The sequence below is a fragment of the Dama dama genome, chromosome 13 (genome assembly GCF_033118175.1).
Source record: "Dama dama isolate Ldn47 chromosome 13, ASM3311817v1, whole genome shotgun sequence".
In the NCBI taxonomy this organism is placed as follows: Eukaryota; Metazoa; Chordata; class Mammalia; order Artiodactyla; family Cervidae; genus Dama; species Dama dama.
In genome coordinates this window covers 50,279,022-50,294,069 of record NC_083693.1, presented here as the reverse complement: position 1 = coordinate 50,294,069, position 15,048 = coordinate 50,279,022, and the positions used below count along the sequence as shown (strand labels likewise).

The 15,048-nt window shown below is 38.3% G+C and overlaps 1 protein-coding gene and 1 pseudogene across 2 annotated transcripts in view; one reads left to right on the top strand and one right to left on the bottom strand.

Annotated features, from left to right (window-relative positions):
- Positions 1-15,048, bottom strand: part of NUBPL (NUBP iron-sulfur cluster assembly factor, mitochondrial) — a 225,792-nt gene that overhangs the window by 26,039 nt on the left and 184,705 nt on the right. For both annotated transcript variants that reach the window (XM_061159141.1, XM_061159142.1), the window contains exon 8: positions 14,429-14,514. In XM_061159141.1, coding sequence (XP_061015124.1) covers positions 14,429-14,514 — 86 coding nt within the window. The remainder of the gene's footprint in view (positions 1-14,428; positions 14,515-15,048) is intronic.
- LOC133068436 (5-hydroxytryptamine receptor 1D-like) lies at positions 2,785-4,303 on the top strand (annotated as a pseudogene).

Sequence of the window (15,048 nt, the reverse complement as noted above, 5' to 3'; positions counted from 1 at the left end):
AACTTCCAACTGACAAGGGATTAATCTCCAAAATACACAAACAGCTCATGCAGCTCAATATAAAAAAAAACAAACAATTCAATCAAAAAAACGAGCAGAAGCTTGAAATAGACATTTCTCCGAAGAAGACATTACAGATGGCCAAAAAGCACATGAAGAGATGCTCACAACACTAATCATTAGAGAAATGCAAATCAAAACTACAATGAAGTATCACCTCACATTGGTCAGAATGTTGTCGTTCAGTCACTAAGTCGTGTCCTAACCTTTGCAACCCCACAGACTTGCAACCCCATGCACTGCAGCACATCAGAATGGCCACCATCAAAAAATCTACAAATAACAAATGCTAGAGAAGGTATGGAGAAAAAGGAACCCTCCTACACTGTTGGTGGGAAAGTAAACTGGTAAAACCACATGGAAAACAGTATGGAGAGGCCTTTAGAAACTAAAAATAGAACCAGCAATCCCACTCTTAGGCATATCCCCAGAGAAAACCATAATTTGAAAAGATACAAGCACCCCAAAGTTCAATGCAGAGCTATTTACAATAGCCAGGACATGGAAGCAACTTAAATGTCCATCACCAAAGGAACAGATAAAGAAAATGTGGTACATACAGAACAGTGGAATATTACTTAGTCATAAAAAAGAACAAAATCGTGCCATCTGCAGCAACATGGATGGACCTAGACATGGTCATACTAAGTGAAGTCAGACACAGAAAAACAAATATCATATGATATTGATTATACACAGAATAAGTATAAAAATGAACTTATTTACAAAGCAGAAATAGTCATTGATGTAGAAAACAAGCTTATGGTTACCAGGGGATGGCAGGGGAAGGGAAAAACTGGGAGACAGAGGTTGACATACACATACCAGCATATATGAAATAGATAACTAATAATTAGAACCTACTGTGTAGAACAGGGAACTCTAAACAGTCTATAACAGACTATATGGGAAAAGAGTCTTAAAAAAGAGTGCATACAGTACTGCAAAGCAATTCTTTCAATTAAAAATAAATTTTTTGAAAAAGAGTACATACAGATGTATATGTATGTATCTGTTTAACTGAATCACTTCGCTGTACACCTTAAACTAACACAACATTGTACATCAACTATACTCCAATAAAAATTTAAAAGATAAATATATAAATAAATTTAACTCCACCTGGTTTTTTTTCCATTTTTAAAAATATGGCTACTAAAAACTTTAAAATTACACTTGTGGTTTGAATTATATTTCTATTGGACAATGCTGCTGTTGACCACTAAAGCTGAACTGTAGAACTTATCTTGATAGTTCTCCTATCAAGTGTTACTCTAAGGTCCTAAAAATGCAAAAAAAAAAAAAAAAAAAACCATTTTATCAGGACCTGTAATTTATGAATATTTTTAAAAATTGAAGAGAAGAGAAACATTTACCTTTAAGACTATTAGGACAGATAAACTGTCAGGTTTATTTGCTTTTAGTTGAAATTACACCAACTGGGTGTGAAAACACTCATGTGTGGTTATCGCTTTCTGTTCAGAAGTTCACACAACAGTGATACACACACATATCATTTAACTAGAAAAGAGAAAACAAATTACTTCCTAAGATACACAGACTATGTGGCTGAACAACTTTTTCAAAAAATGGGATTGGGTCGGAGAACATTCAAAAGAGAGCTTTCAGTATTAAAAAGATTAGAAAACACTGCCCTAGTCATTTAAGAGCAGTGCTCTATCTATAATTAATGATTTTTGAACAGGGGTAGCTAATGTAATAAAACAGAAGATTATAATACCCGTATTACAATGCTGTTCATAAAAATTCTTTAAATAGGAAGGAATACATATCCATATGATCACTCCCTCCCCTCACCCCCCAAAAAGCTTTACACTGTGTGAAAACTTTATATGTTGTTAAGCTGTTTGTGTTTACTGTAGAGCTATTTTGTGTATCCTTTGATCACAGAAACATTAGAAAACAGACGCTTTGCCACAGCTTAATTTACATAAAACCACTGAGATGCAGCTGTGAGCATGCTCAACCATTTTTTAATGTCTCATCAAAGTATAAGATCCTTTTTTCTTTTTACCTCAGCTGGTTTCGCTGAAAGAAAGTAAATGCTACATGCCTGCCAAACATCAGCCACCACAAACCTTTAGCACGCTATTCTTACATGATTCTAATCCATCACTGGCTCGGAAGGGCACTTCTTTTATTAACTTTTAAAAAATTGACTCTCTTGAAATATCAACATTGCCCTGAAATACTGGATTTTTGTGTCTAAATGTATTGAATTAAGCAGACTCAGAAGACTCCAGTTTTAATTTCTTCTTGGCATTTTAAACTTAGACTCAAATAAGTAACAAGCAAGATTTTCAGGCTACTATATAATCCAATTTCTCAAGGTTACAATCAGGTTAAATTCTTGCCGGCTGGAACCTGTCACAAGGATAAAGAGCTATGATTTAAGAAAAAATGAAGAGGAAAAACTCACCGTTAAACAGAGAATTGATAATAATAACTGAAATTGATTAGATTCACAAGTGCTTTTCAGTTCTCCATTTAGCCTTGAACCAGGTTTTGGTATATTTTAAAGCATGTGTACAGATATTATAATTTTAAAAAATGAGACTGGCGTTCTTGTTTTTTCTCTCAAAATTAGTTTGGCAATAGACAGAGCAATGAGTGGGGAAGGCCTGCAATCATTCTTCTCTCAGGGACCAACTACTTCTGGATCCATGAGGTACGACTTAACTTCTTCAAGCCTTGAATTCTAAAATGAGAGGTTGTAAGGATTTCTAAAATCTACCACTATAACAATAGCATTCAGAGCTACCCATCACAATGTCATGAGGTAAGACCTATGCTAAGTACTACACATGTAATCTTATTTAACTGCCACAGCAACCTATGAGGTGGGTCACAAATCACTTAAGCTAAATTATTTCTTAATCTTCTTAACCCTGTGATATTTGATGATATCCACATAAACCTCAACTCTAGATAATTCACAGAAATAGCAATTAAGAATGCAGAATCTGGTTGGTAGTCACCTCAGTGTTCCTTAAATAGTCGAGTTTTGAGGTCTTTTCACTTGGTCTGTTCTGATGGCTGACTCCCTCCAGTGTGAAACAGAAGGATGACTTTATTCTGTCAGCAGAACAACTATGAAATAAGAAGCTGTATGTGTGAAAGTCTGTGGAAAGAGAGAGTCACCTAGAATGTCCCCTCAAACCAGTCAGTGGAGGCCTTCTGCAGGAGGCTCCCGAGAGATCCCCAAATGCCACAGAAACTCCAGGGACTTAGGGAAGAGGGACTCCAAGCACTCAAGATTTCTCTGGCCGTCTTCTTTACCAATGCCTTTGTACTTACTACTGTCTTTAAGACCAGGAAGTTCTACATCCCTGCCAACTATTTCATTTGCTCCTTAGCCATGACTGACCTCTTAGTTTCTATCTTGGTCATGTTCATCAGCATCACATATACAACCACCCACACCTGGAGCTTTGGCCACCTCCTATGTGACATCTGGTCATCTTCTGACATCACATGGTACAAAGCCTCCATCCTGGTACTGGGCCATCACTGATACCCCGGAGTACAGGAAACCCCGACAGTGGGCCATGCGGCTGCCAGGCTTGCCATCATCTGGGCCACTTCCATCCACATCTCCATCCCACCACTCTTGTGGCAGCAGGCTAAAGCTCACGAAGAAATATCAGCTTGCCTGGTGAATACTTCTCAAATCTCTTACATTATCTATTCCATCTGTGGGGCCTTCTACACCCTGCCTGTATTGCTCATTATCCTCTATGGACAAATCTACATGGTCGCCTGGAACCATATCCTGAATCCACTATTGCTTTATGGGAAGTGCTTCACCACAGCCCATCTCATCAGAGACTCTGCGGGGTCCTTGCTCTGCTCGCTCAATGCCAGCCTTCATGAGGGGCACTCTCATTTGACCAGTTCCCCTCTCATTTTCAACCATGTGAAAATCAAGCTTGTGGATAGTGTTCTGGAGCACAAGAGGATTTCTGCTGCCTGAGACAGGAAAGCCACGAAAAGCCTGTGGAAGCATCCAGGGGGCCTCTATCATCTGCTGGCTGCCCTTCTTTGCTGAATCTTCAGCCCTCCTTATCTGCCAGTGCTCCTGCTGGGCCCACCCAGCCCTTTTGACTTTTTCACTTGGCAAGGCTATCTAAACTCCCTCATAAAACCAGTAATATACACTGTGTTTAACAAAGAGTTTCAGCAAGCATTTCAGAAAATTGTCCATTTCCAGAAAGCCTCTTAGTCTTATTAATATTTGGTGTAGTTACTGCTGTTGTCTTCTATAGCCTATAACCTGATTGAGTGATTGAAAGTCACTCAGTTGTGTCTGACTCCTTGCGACCCCATGGACTATACAGCCCATGGAATTCTGCAGGCCAGAATACTGGAGTGGTTAGCCGTTCCCTTCTCCAGGGAATCTTACCAACCCAGGGATCGAACCCAGGTCTCCCGCATTGCAGGTGGATTCTTTACCAGCGGAGGCACCAGGGAATGTCTTTTTTATTCTTCCTAAGAGTTGGGTTAATCCCGGTATCTTGGGTTTGGGTTCAATTAATAAAATTCTCAATTTTTTTTTTTTTTTTTTTAAAGAATGTAGACTCTGGAAAGCAGACCATTTAGAACAGGATCCCAGAGACCCACTAAACACATAGGCAGGTGGGGAACTAAGATGGCGGAGGAATAGGATGGGGAGACCACTCTCTCCCCCACAAATTCATCGAAAGATCATTTGAACGCTGAGCAAACTCCACAAAACAACTTCTGATCGCTAGCAGAGGACATCAGGCACCCAGAAAAGCAGCCTATTGTCTTCAAAAGGAGGTAGGACGAAATATAAGAGATAAAAAGAGAGACAACAGAGTTAGGGATGGAGATCCGCCCTGGGAAGGGAGTCTTAATAGAGGAAGTTTCCAAATACCAGGAAACCCTCTCACTGGCGGGTCTGGGGGAAGTTTTCGAATCTCGGAGGGCAACCTAACTGGGAGGGAAAATAAACAGATAGGCAGCCTTATATGAATGTTTAATCTCTGTACTACAGTTTCCACGTAAGAAAAATGGGGAAAATAATGTTATTACCTCACAGGGTTATTGTGAGGGTTAGATTAGTTAATTCATGTAAATCACATAGAACAGCATTCCCACTTAAAGCATACATGGACCACTGGAGAAAGACAAAAATGAGCAAACAGCTTCAGTCTCTAAGATAAAACTGTGGCTGAGATGCAGAATGCTATCTACTCAGTCTTACAAAGGTTGTGACTGAAGAAAAGTCATTTTTTGAAAATGGAAAAATTATCCAGTTGTGAAGAAGGAAGCCACATGTGATACATCATGTGCAAACTAATAGAGTTCCTAGAAAGAATTCTAATAGCATCTTCCAAGGCCTTCAAAGCCAATGATGAAAGACTCTCTAAGTATATCAAGGGTATTAAACTTTTCAGAGAATCAAGTGAGACAACTTGATGATCATAGAGGAAAAATTATGCTCAAGGATGAAGAGAATAAATGTGTCACTTGCCTCTATCTTTATGTAAGGTTACCTATTTCTAAGTTGCTTTGTAAGGTAGGTAGACTTGAGGTATTAAAATTGAACTTTCAAGGTCCAAAAGACAAACTAGATGTTGAAAAAGCTCCAAGATAGATATAAAGAACACGTGACTCTTGAAGGCATTCAAGGGTGAAGATGTGAAACTCCTGGTCCAAATGGATAACCTACTGCCACGAATGGTGACTGCCAGAAAAAGAATGAACTACAATTTTGATCCTCATCACTCAGAACAACTTATGGGGTCTTTGGTTTAAAAAAAAAAATTTGATAAGAATCAATTATTTTAGGCTCTAAGATCATCTAATTTTTCTTAGGAGACAATATAATCATTAACCCTTACAAATAAATACCACAAAGTTCCATACCACAGTAGGATTCTTAATTCTTGGTTTTAAACCAGCAGAAAAAATAAATCCCAGGAAAAGCAAAATTCCAATCTCTCTCTTATAAAATAATTAACTATTTGCAAGGCTGTAATAGTTATATTAATAGAATTGTCAAAATTAATTAAAAGAGGAAAAGAAGTTCAGTACCCAGCACTAAGCTTTAATTTATTTGTTGCCAGGTCAATAGCAGCACAGACAGCTAGCTGCTCACCAAAACCCACTCTCATCTTTCATACTTAGCATACAGCTATCCTATGTCTCTCAGGCTCCTTGAGAAATAAGACTGTGGTCACGTAACAGAGCTTTAGTTAAGAGAATGGGCACAGAAGTATAGAAGTGTGTGTGCCACAACCAGGCCTCGTCCATAAAAATCTCCCGTGACGTACGTCTGTGCTGTCTTCCTCTGCTGGCTAGCTCAAATGAGGATGGCCCAAGGGTGACCTTAGAAGTCACATGTTAAAATGGCAGTGGTCTTTAAGCCTAAAAGACTTTGAGGAATAAAAAACACCATGCTCACCTGTTCACATACTAGTATTGTTATATAAGCAAGAAATTAACTTTTACCTAATGTGCATCATCATAAATTTTGAGGTCTATCTGTGACAGCAATTAGCTGACATTAAATAATGCAAAGTTTAAGTAATGCAGAATTTCAGGCTCTAAATAACTTTAGAAACTTAATAATATATGAAAAGAACAATTTAGGGCCAACAAAAATACTCAAGAAATAAAGAGATCACAAAGACCCTATTCATCTAAATTTTAAAAAATTTTTTCTTAACATTCTCATTAGCAAATAAAGAGACCAGTCAAAATACCTTGGCCAGTACATAAACACGTATGAATTGTAAATTTATGTTTCATGATATGAATAATAAGCAACATTAATTATATAACATTATGTTGACATCAAGTGTTTAGATTATACCAAGCACTGTACTAAGCCCTCATTTTTTTTCACCTCAATCCTCTGAGGGAAATACTATTATAATTCCTATATTATGAATGAGAAAATTGAAGCACAGATTAAGTAATTCGCTCAGGTCATACTGCTACAATGTGACAGATCTGGGATTTGAATCCTAGCATTCACTCTCCTGAGTTCACTCTTCTAAACTACTAAGTAAAAATGTCTCTATAAGCTGCACTCTACTGCCTGAACATTATAATACAGTTTCTAAAGTAATTTAACTTGCAACCATAAAAGATATACTTAGAAAATATAGCTCTCTATGTACTTTAAAAAAAAATCTGTGTATAAAAGGCTACCACTATACAGATAAATTAAAAAATGTGGTACAGTGAGGAGAAGGGACAGTCACATATATCATGGGATGTGAATAGTACTAAAAAGGCCAACACCAGTCTCATCCTTGCCAAACACTTTTAAATCACAATCCTTAGAGAACAGGATAGGGATTTGTGACTGAGAATCTAATCTCTTATTTCTAGTACACTGTAATCCTGAGAGTAAAAAACTAGCTTCTGGTACATTTATGAATGGTGGCATAACTCTCAAAATTCCTTTGATTTCTGACTTTTTTCCTAACCACCCTACCCTATGTAATCAATTGCTAAGCCTGTCTATTCTTCTTTCAAAATGTCAATTATGTGGTTCATTTTCATTGCCATTATTCTAAATTAGACCCTCACTACCTATCACCTACACTAGTGTTTTTGCAACTTACTAAAACTGTCTTATAAGAGAAATATTTGACATCTTGATCTAATACAAAAACACATGTATATGTGTTTATGAATGAGACCATATCCCTATGAAATAACAGTTTCTCTTCCTAAGAGCAATTTACCCTGATACTGTTTAAAAACTTTGGTCACATCTCTCACTGTACTGATTTCCTGACTCATTGGTGGGTCACAACCTGGAGTGTGAATGACTCTGACCATTGCTAATGCTTTCTTATTGCCTCCACACTCGTGGCTGCTATTCTACTTATCTCCACAAGATTAATTCCTTTTAAAGTTCCATTCTAATTTTGCCTGTTTCCTATCCAGCATTCATTATGAATGCCTCTAAACATTTCAGGAAAAATGTCCAAATTCTTTAAGTTAGTATTTAAGGTTTGACGGAACCTGAACCTAGCTAGCAAAGACACATACAAATGTATTACTTCAACTATAGACAAATTGAATAATCCTGAACACTAGTTATTTCCTGATTTTTTTTCAGACTGAATTCTGTCCCTTCCCTAGTCTCATGATAAACTAGTAACAATCCTTCTCCGCTCATTCATTCAGTATAAATTTAGTGAGCAGCTATAGGTTCTGGGGGCTTCCCTGGTAGCTTGGGTGGTAAAGAATCTCCCTGCAATGTGGGAGACCTGGGTTTGATCCCTGGGTTGGGAAGATTCCCCTGGAAAAGGGAATGGCTACCCACTCCAGGACTCTGGGCTGGAGAATTCCATGGACAGAGGAGCCTGGCAGGCTACAGTCCATGGGGTCGCAAAGAGTCAGACACGACTGAGTGACTTTCATATGTTGTGGACACAGTAGGAGGTCAGTGGTCCCTGTACTCACAGAGTTGACAGTACGGCGCTATAATGTGAAAACACTGACGGAATGTGAAAACAGTTACAAGAGGGGAAGCAGAGCATTACTGAATCATACACTAGAAAGAGCTTACCTCGTTAACAGGGTCAGAGCAAGTCCACCAGAGAAAAAGCCATTTAATCTAAGCACCAAAGGATAAAAAGCAGCTTACCAAGTGAGAAGTGAGGGTAAGGGTTCTGAGATATGAAAACAGCATGCTGAGGACCACGAGAAGAGAAACTATGGAAATCTCAAAGAAGTGAAAGACGAACAGTTTGCCTGGGGCAGAGAGAATGCCGGTCAGAGCGGCCTTGAGCTGGGAACAGCAGATTGTGGATGGCATTATATCCCAGGTCAAATGTCAGTGCAGGAAGCATATATATGCCTATTACACGCCACGGAAGGAACATTTGAGGATATTTAAGGTGTGTTTCTTGCCCTCTAAGAACTCAGATTCTTCTGTTGGGACTGATAGGTAAACTTGTAGTGGAATAAGAGCCAAACTAGATATATGTTCAAGTAGTTCAGAGAAAGAAGTATTAACCTTTTCTGGTAGCTTGGGTAAAGCTTCCTAGAGGATGTATGCCTGAGCAGGAATTTGAAAAATGAATATGAACTGGCAATGGCTTTTCAGGCCAGGGACCAGCATGTACAAAATTACAGCAACATTTGAAAAAAAAAAAAAAGAATGCCAAACGTGACTTTCTCATGAAAACTTTCCTTGATAGCCCAGAGAAGAAAGAATTCTCATGTCCCTCAGAATTCAGGGCCCCTGCACTACAATGGAGTTAGTCTACAAGATGATAAGGTACTTGAAGAAAAAGGCTTCATTCTCACTATTTTTTAAAAATCATCAATTGAGTTTACCACAGTACTTTGCTTATAGAAGGTACTCAATGTAAGTAAATATATATTTGTAGAATAAATAAACATAAGTATTTGTTGAATTAAAATTACTAAGTGACCCTTTATATATAGAAAGAATAAGAGAGGAAAAATACTTTAATGTGGGCTTCCCTGGTGGCTCAGGGGTGAAGAATCCACCTGCCAGCACAGGAGACACGGGTTCAATCCCTGGGTCGGGAAGATCCCTTGGGGAAGGTTATGGCAACCCACTCCAGTATTCTTGCCTGGAGAATTCCATGGAAAGAGGAGCCTGGTGGGCTACAGCCCATAGGATCGCAGAGTCGGATATGACTTAGCGACTAAACAATGACATACTTTAATACACTTTTCAGCATCTGAAAAGATTACCTAAGAAGAAAGGGCTGGGTAGTGAAATCTCTGTAACTTTACAGTTCAAACAGTAGGGGAAGGGCTCTAAATTGAGGTATCTGAGCCTTCCTTGTCAGTCAGTTCAGTCACTCAGTTGTGTCCGACTCTGCAACTCCATGAACTGCAGCACGCCAGGGCTCCCTGTCCATCATTAACTCCCGGAGTTTACTCAAACTCATGTCCATTGAGTCGGTGACGCCATCCAACCATCTCATCCTCTGTTGTCCCCTTCTCCTTCTGTCTTCAGTCTTTCCCAGCATCAGGGTCTTTTCAAATGAGTCAGCTCTTCCCATCAGGTGGCCAAAGTATTGGAGTTTCAGCTTCAACATCAGTCCTTCCAATGAACATTCAGGACTGATTTCCTTTAGGATGGACTGGTTGGATTTCCTTGCAGTCCAAGGGACTCTCAAGAGTCTTCTCCAACACCACAGTTCGAAAGCATCAATTCTTTGGGGCTCAGCTTTCTTTATAGTCCAATTCTCACATCCATACATGACTACTGGAAGAACCATAGCCTTGACTAGACGGACCTTTGTTGGCAAAGCAATGTTTCTGCTTTTTAACATTTATAAGGGCTTTCCTTTCAAAAGGCAACAAAAATGGAGGAGAATGACACAATACATCATCATCATTAAAAATGTGTAAGATTGAAACATTATTATTATTTTTTAAAACTGTCTATCTACAAATACTGACATAATCAAGAATTTGGCAAAGTTGGTATCATTTCAGGCAGAGAACAGAGAATTTAATAGCTCTTCTTCTCCTTCCCCTAAGGAGCCTTGAGTTTTAGGAAATTATTTAAATTAATTTCAAAACTTTTTTGTAGACATTAATAAACTCTGACCATACCAATGAATTCCAATGACATCACTGTTTCCATGGTAACTAATGCACTTCAAAAGGGGGAAAAAAGAGAACAGGACTAAAAACCAGGAAAAAAATGAAATGAAGTGGTATAAACAAAGCATAACATTTCTCCTTTGCATTTATGGAACACTTCCTAATTTCAAATGCTTTACCATTACTCAGACTGCAAGGCTCTTAAGTGCCAGAAGGATCTCAGAGGTCATCAAATCCACATCTTGCTCAAAGCCAGGATTCCCTTCACAAGGCAGCTATACCATGGCTCTCCTCCAACTGCTTACAGAGCTCTCTGCTGGGAAGTTCTCACTCATTTACTTGCAAAGATTACTGAACACCTGTCTTGCTTTGCAGGGTAAGAGCTGACTACAACATTCTACTGCTTTTTCAAATTTTTTGTGGTTTAGAAGGAAATAATTAAAATGGGTGAAGAATGAGGGCTATAATAAAGACAACAGATAATGTCAAAAAATAATGGAGGAATCAAGCATTTCCACTGACTTTCACTTCCACCCCTCTTCAGTCCCACACACCCATGACCAACCACATCCTGTACCGTGTCATGACCCAGGACTGCTCTGACTCTGCAAATTTATATTCCAACATTCACTTTCACTTCCCAAACGGTTCCTTTTTTCCATAACTAATCCTGTCCTAATCTCACAAGCCTTACGCAGCCCAGTACTTCCTCACAATACTTTCTGCTTGACAGCTCAACTTTTATCCTTCAGTGACACCCACCTAACAAAATTCTGGCTTCCTCTCTTTTAAAAACTTTTCTCTCAAGGATTTCATGCTCCTTTTGAGTGAGCTGGACAATTGCCTCTGCACTCATCTTACAGAACTAGAAGTTAAGCATTCACTTATGTGTTGATAGAATGGTTATTATCCTGACCTTGAAGTGGCAGTAACAGATCACTGGTTCAGTTATCTAATTCCTGCCAAAAAGACGGATTATGAATTACTTGTTCCCATAATTTTGGGTGGATAACTATCTAACTTTTTGCTGATTTATACTTTAAAATCTCATATAAGTACTCTTATTAGTTATCTGAGTAGGCATCACTTGCATCTAGTTTATCTTGGAGGGCATAATAGGAAATAAAGTTGTTCAACTAAGTGCTTTATCAAGACAGTTTTCTATCTGAAGCAGGTATTTGGTCACTATTGCTTTAAAATTTGTCCAAGCTAAACTTCAAATTTACAAGCTTTTGCACAACAAAGGAAACCATAACAAAATGAAAAGACAACCTATGGACTGGGAGAAAATATCTGCAAATGATGCAACTGATAAGGGCTTAATTTCCAAAATATACAAACAGCTCATACAACTCAATAACAAAAAAAAAAAAAAAAAAAAACAACCCAATCAAAAAATGGGCAGAAGACCTAAATAGACATTTCTCCAAAGAAGACATACAAATGATATTCAAATCACCAATTATTAGAGAAATGCAAATCAAAACTGCAATGAGAAAGGCCATTAGTAAAAAATCCACAAACAGCAAATGCCGGTGAGAGCATGGAGAAAAGGGAGCTCTCTTGCACTGCTGGTGGGAATGTAAAGTGGCGCAGCCACTATGGAGAATAGTAAGAAGGCTCTTCAGAAACCAAAAAATAGAGCTACGGTATAATCCAGCAATCCTACTCCTGGCCATATATCCAGACAAAAGTAAATAAAAAAGATATATGCCCCCTGATGTTCACAGAAGCATTATTTCCAACAGCTGAGGCATGGAAGCAATCTAAATATCCAGTCCACCAATAGAGAAATGGATAAAGACGTGGTGTGTGTACATACATACACAGTGAAACAGTACTCAGCCATCAAAAAGGACGAAACAATGCCATTTGTAGCTACATGGATGGACTTAGAGATTATCACACTAAGCAAAGTAAGTCAGAAAGAGAGTTGAACGCCATATAATGTCACTTATATGTGGAATCTAAAATATGACACAAATAAACTTACCTGTGAAAAAGAAACAGATTCACAAACAGAATGGACTTCTGGCTGTTGGGGTCAGGGGGTTGGACTGGGAGTTTGGGATTAGCAGATGCAAACTATTATATATGGAATGGAAAAACTGCAAGGTCCTACTGTGCAGCACAGGGAACTATATTAAATACCCTGTAATAAACCATAAAGGAAAACAAACAGTTCTGCTTTACAAGCTCTAAAATCTAACCAAGAATTTAACAAAGCCATTAGGAGCCACAGAGATGGATGTATCATGTTGGCTTCATACAGAAACACTTGTTCTAAACTACACTTTGGCACAAGTCCACTTACTTTTGATGAGGCACACTAGGAGGAAGAACCCTCTATTTATGGTTACAAAGGTGACAAAGATGTGTTCATTACCTACAGGGTTTCTTTTATTAACATTCTTGAGGATTTAGGAAAGAGTAATGCCTTGCCTCTCAGTTCTGCTTCTTTTGAGCATCAAGTTCTTTTTTAAAAAAATTTACTGAAGTATAGTTGACTTACAATGTTGTGTGAATTTCTTCTGCACAACAAAGTGACTCAGTTATATATAATTATGTATATATGTTATCTACTAATCCCAAACTGTTCCTTTCCTTCCCTATTCCCCCATCCCCTTGGCAACCACAAGTCTGTTCTTTATGTCTGTGAGTCTGTTTTTGTTTTATAGATAAAGTGATTTGTATAGCACTTTAGATTCCACATATGAGTAATATCATATGGTATTTATCTTTCTCTTTCTGAGTTACTTTGTTCAGTATGATAATCTCTAGTTCCATCCATGTTACTGCAAATGGCACTATTTCATTCTTTCCTGATGGCTGAGGAACAGTAATCTTCTTTATCCATTCATCTGTCAGTGGACATTTAGGCTGTTTCCATGTCCTGGCTATTATCAATAGTGCTTCAAGCTCTTTTATTTAACCCCACAGAAATGGACAGTCTTATAATGGCCCTATGTTTCTTTCCCTGTGACTGCTTGAAAATACATGGCATACTTCTAGCACACATCTAAGTCCCTTAATAGCACGCAAGTTATTTACAGACTTCACTTCTGACTCCATCTGATTTTAATTGTCCTTTCTCTCCTTTTTATAATATTTTTATTTTTTGCCACTTTGTATAGCAAATTCTTCCTTTCAAGAAGATGGTGAGCTATAAATGAGTTAAACTGTAGAAGACAGAAGGAAAAAAGTCATCTACCTAAATAATTTCCCAAAATTCTCATTATGTTTTTTTTAGTCAGTGACAGCTACAAATAGTTGAGAGAGGGAATAATTGTTCAGAAAACTCATACCAAAAAAAAGAAAACTCATACCTGAAGGATATTTCAACATTTTCTTTGATTAATATAATATGCATTCCTGTTTCCACCTATATGTGTGTTTTTAAAGTAACAATTAAAATGAATTATGAGCTACCCTGGTGGCTCAGTGGTAAAGAATCTGCCTGCCAATGCAGGACATGTGGGTTCAATCCTTGAGTCAGGAAAATCCCCTGGAGAAGGAAATGGCAACTCACTCCAGTATTCCTGCCTGGGAAAGCCTATGGACAGAGGAGCCTGGTGGTTACAACCCATGGGGTCGCATAAGAGTTGGACATGGCTTAGCGACTAAACAACAACAAAAAATGAAGTACGGTGTTCATATAGATTTCCACCCAGAACTAAATTAAATTTTGGCTTGTGTTTCTCAATGATCTGCTTTTTCAGTTAGAAGCATTTCTTATTTTTCCAACAGTGAAGGTGTAAATACTTACAGGCACGTGGACTTTTCGAAACATCTCAGCCCCCTTGTGTGCATCCATCAGTGCAATGTCCTGAGGCGTGGAGACAATGACAGCACCTAATCCAGGGAAAACAGACATAGCGAAATGATGCTATTATCTAATTCCTTATGGAAAGAGTACTTCCAAAATTCTGTTGACTACACACTGAAAGGGTCTATTATATTAACTGCTTAGGTAATGTGTATAAATTTCACATACATGAATAGGAAAGATAAGGAAATGTCTATTTTGTTCTTGCCAATTTTTGACTCCTCACTCCTAAAATTAAAACTGACCTGTGATTCATGATCACAGCTGTATCAGCAGGATCTTCTTCCCTTTCACACACACACAATGTGCCACCTAGAAGATGCACGAGGTATGCTTTACTTTCAAGAACCTAACAGCCTACCTGGGGAGACCCCCCCCAAATTAGGGATTCAACACAGTGTGCTACCAAGGATTATAATAAAGGTAGACCTAGGGTGTTACGGAGTTATGAAGGAAGAACAAAGGAAAAATAACTAACTGAATCTACAGAAGAGGATGGTGAAGGTGATCATGAATGGGGTGAGGAAACAGGCGATAAGAAGAAACAAGAGGGGAAAGTT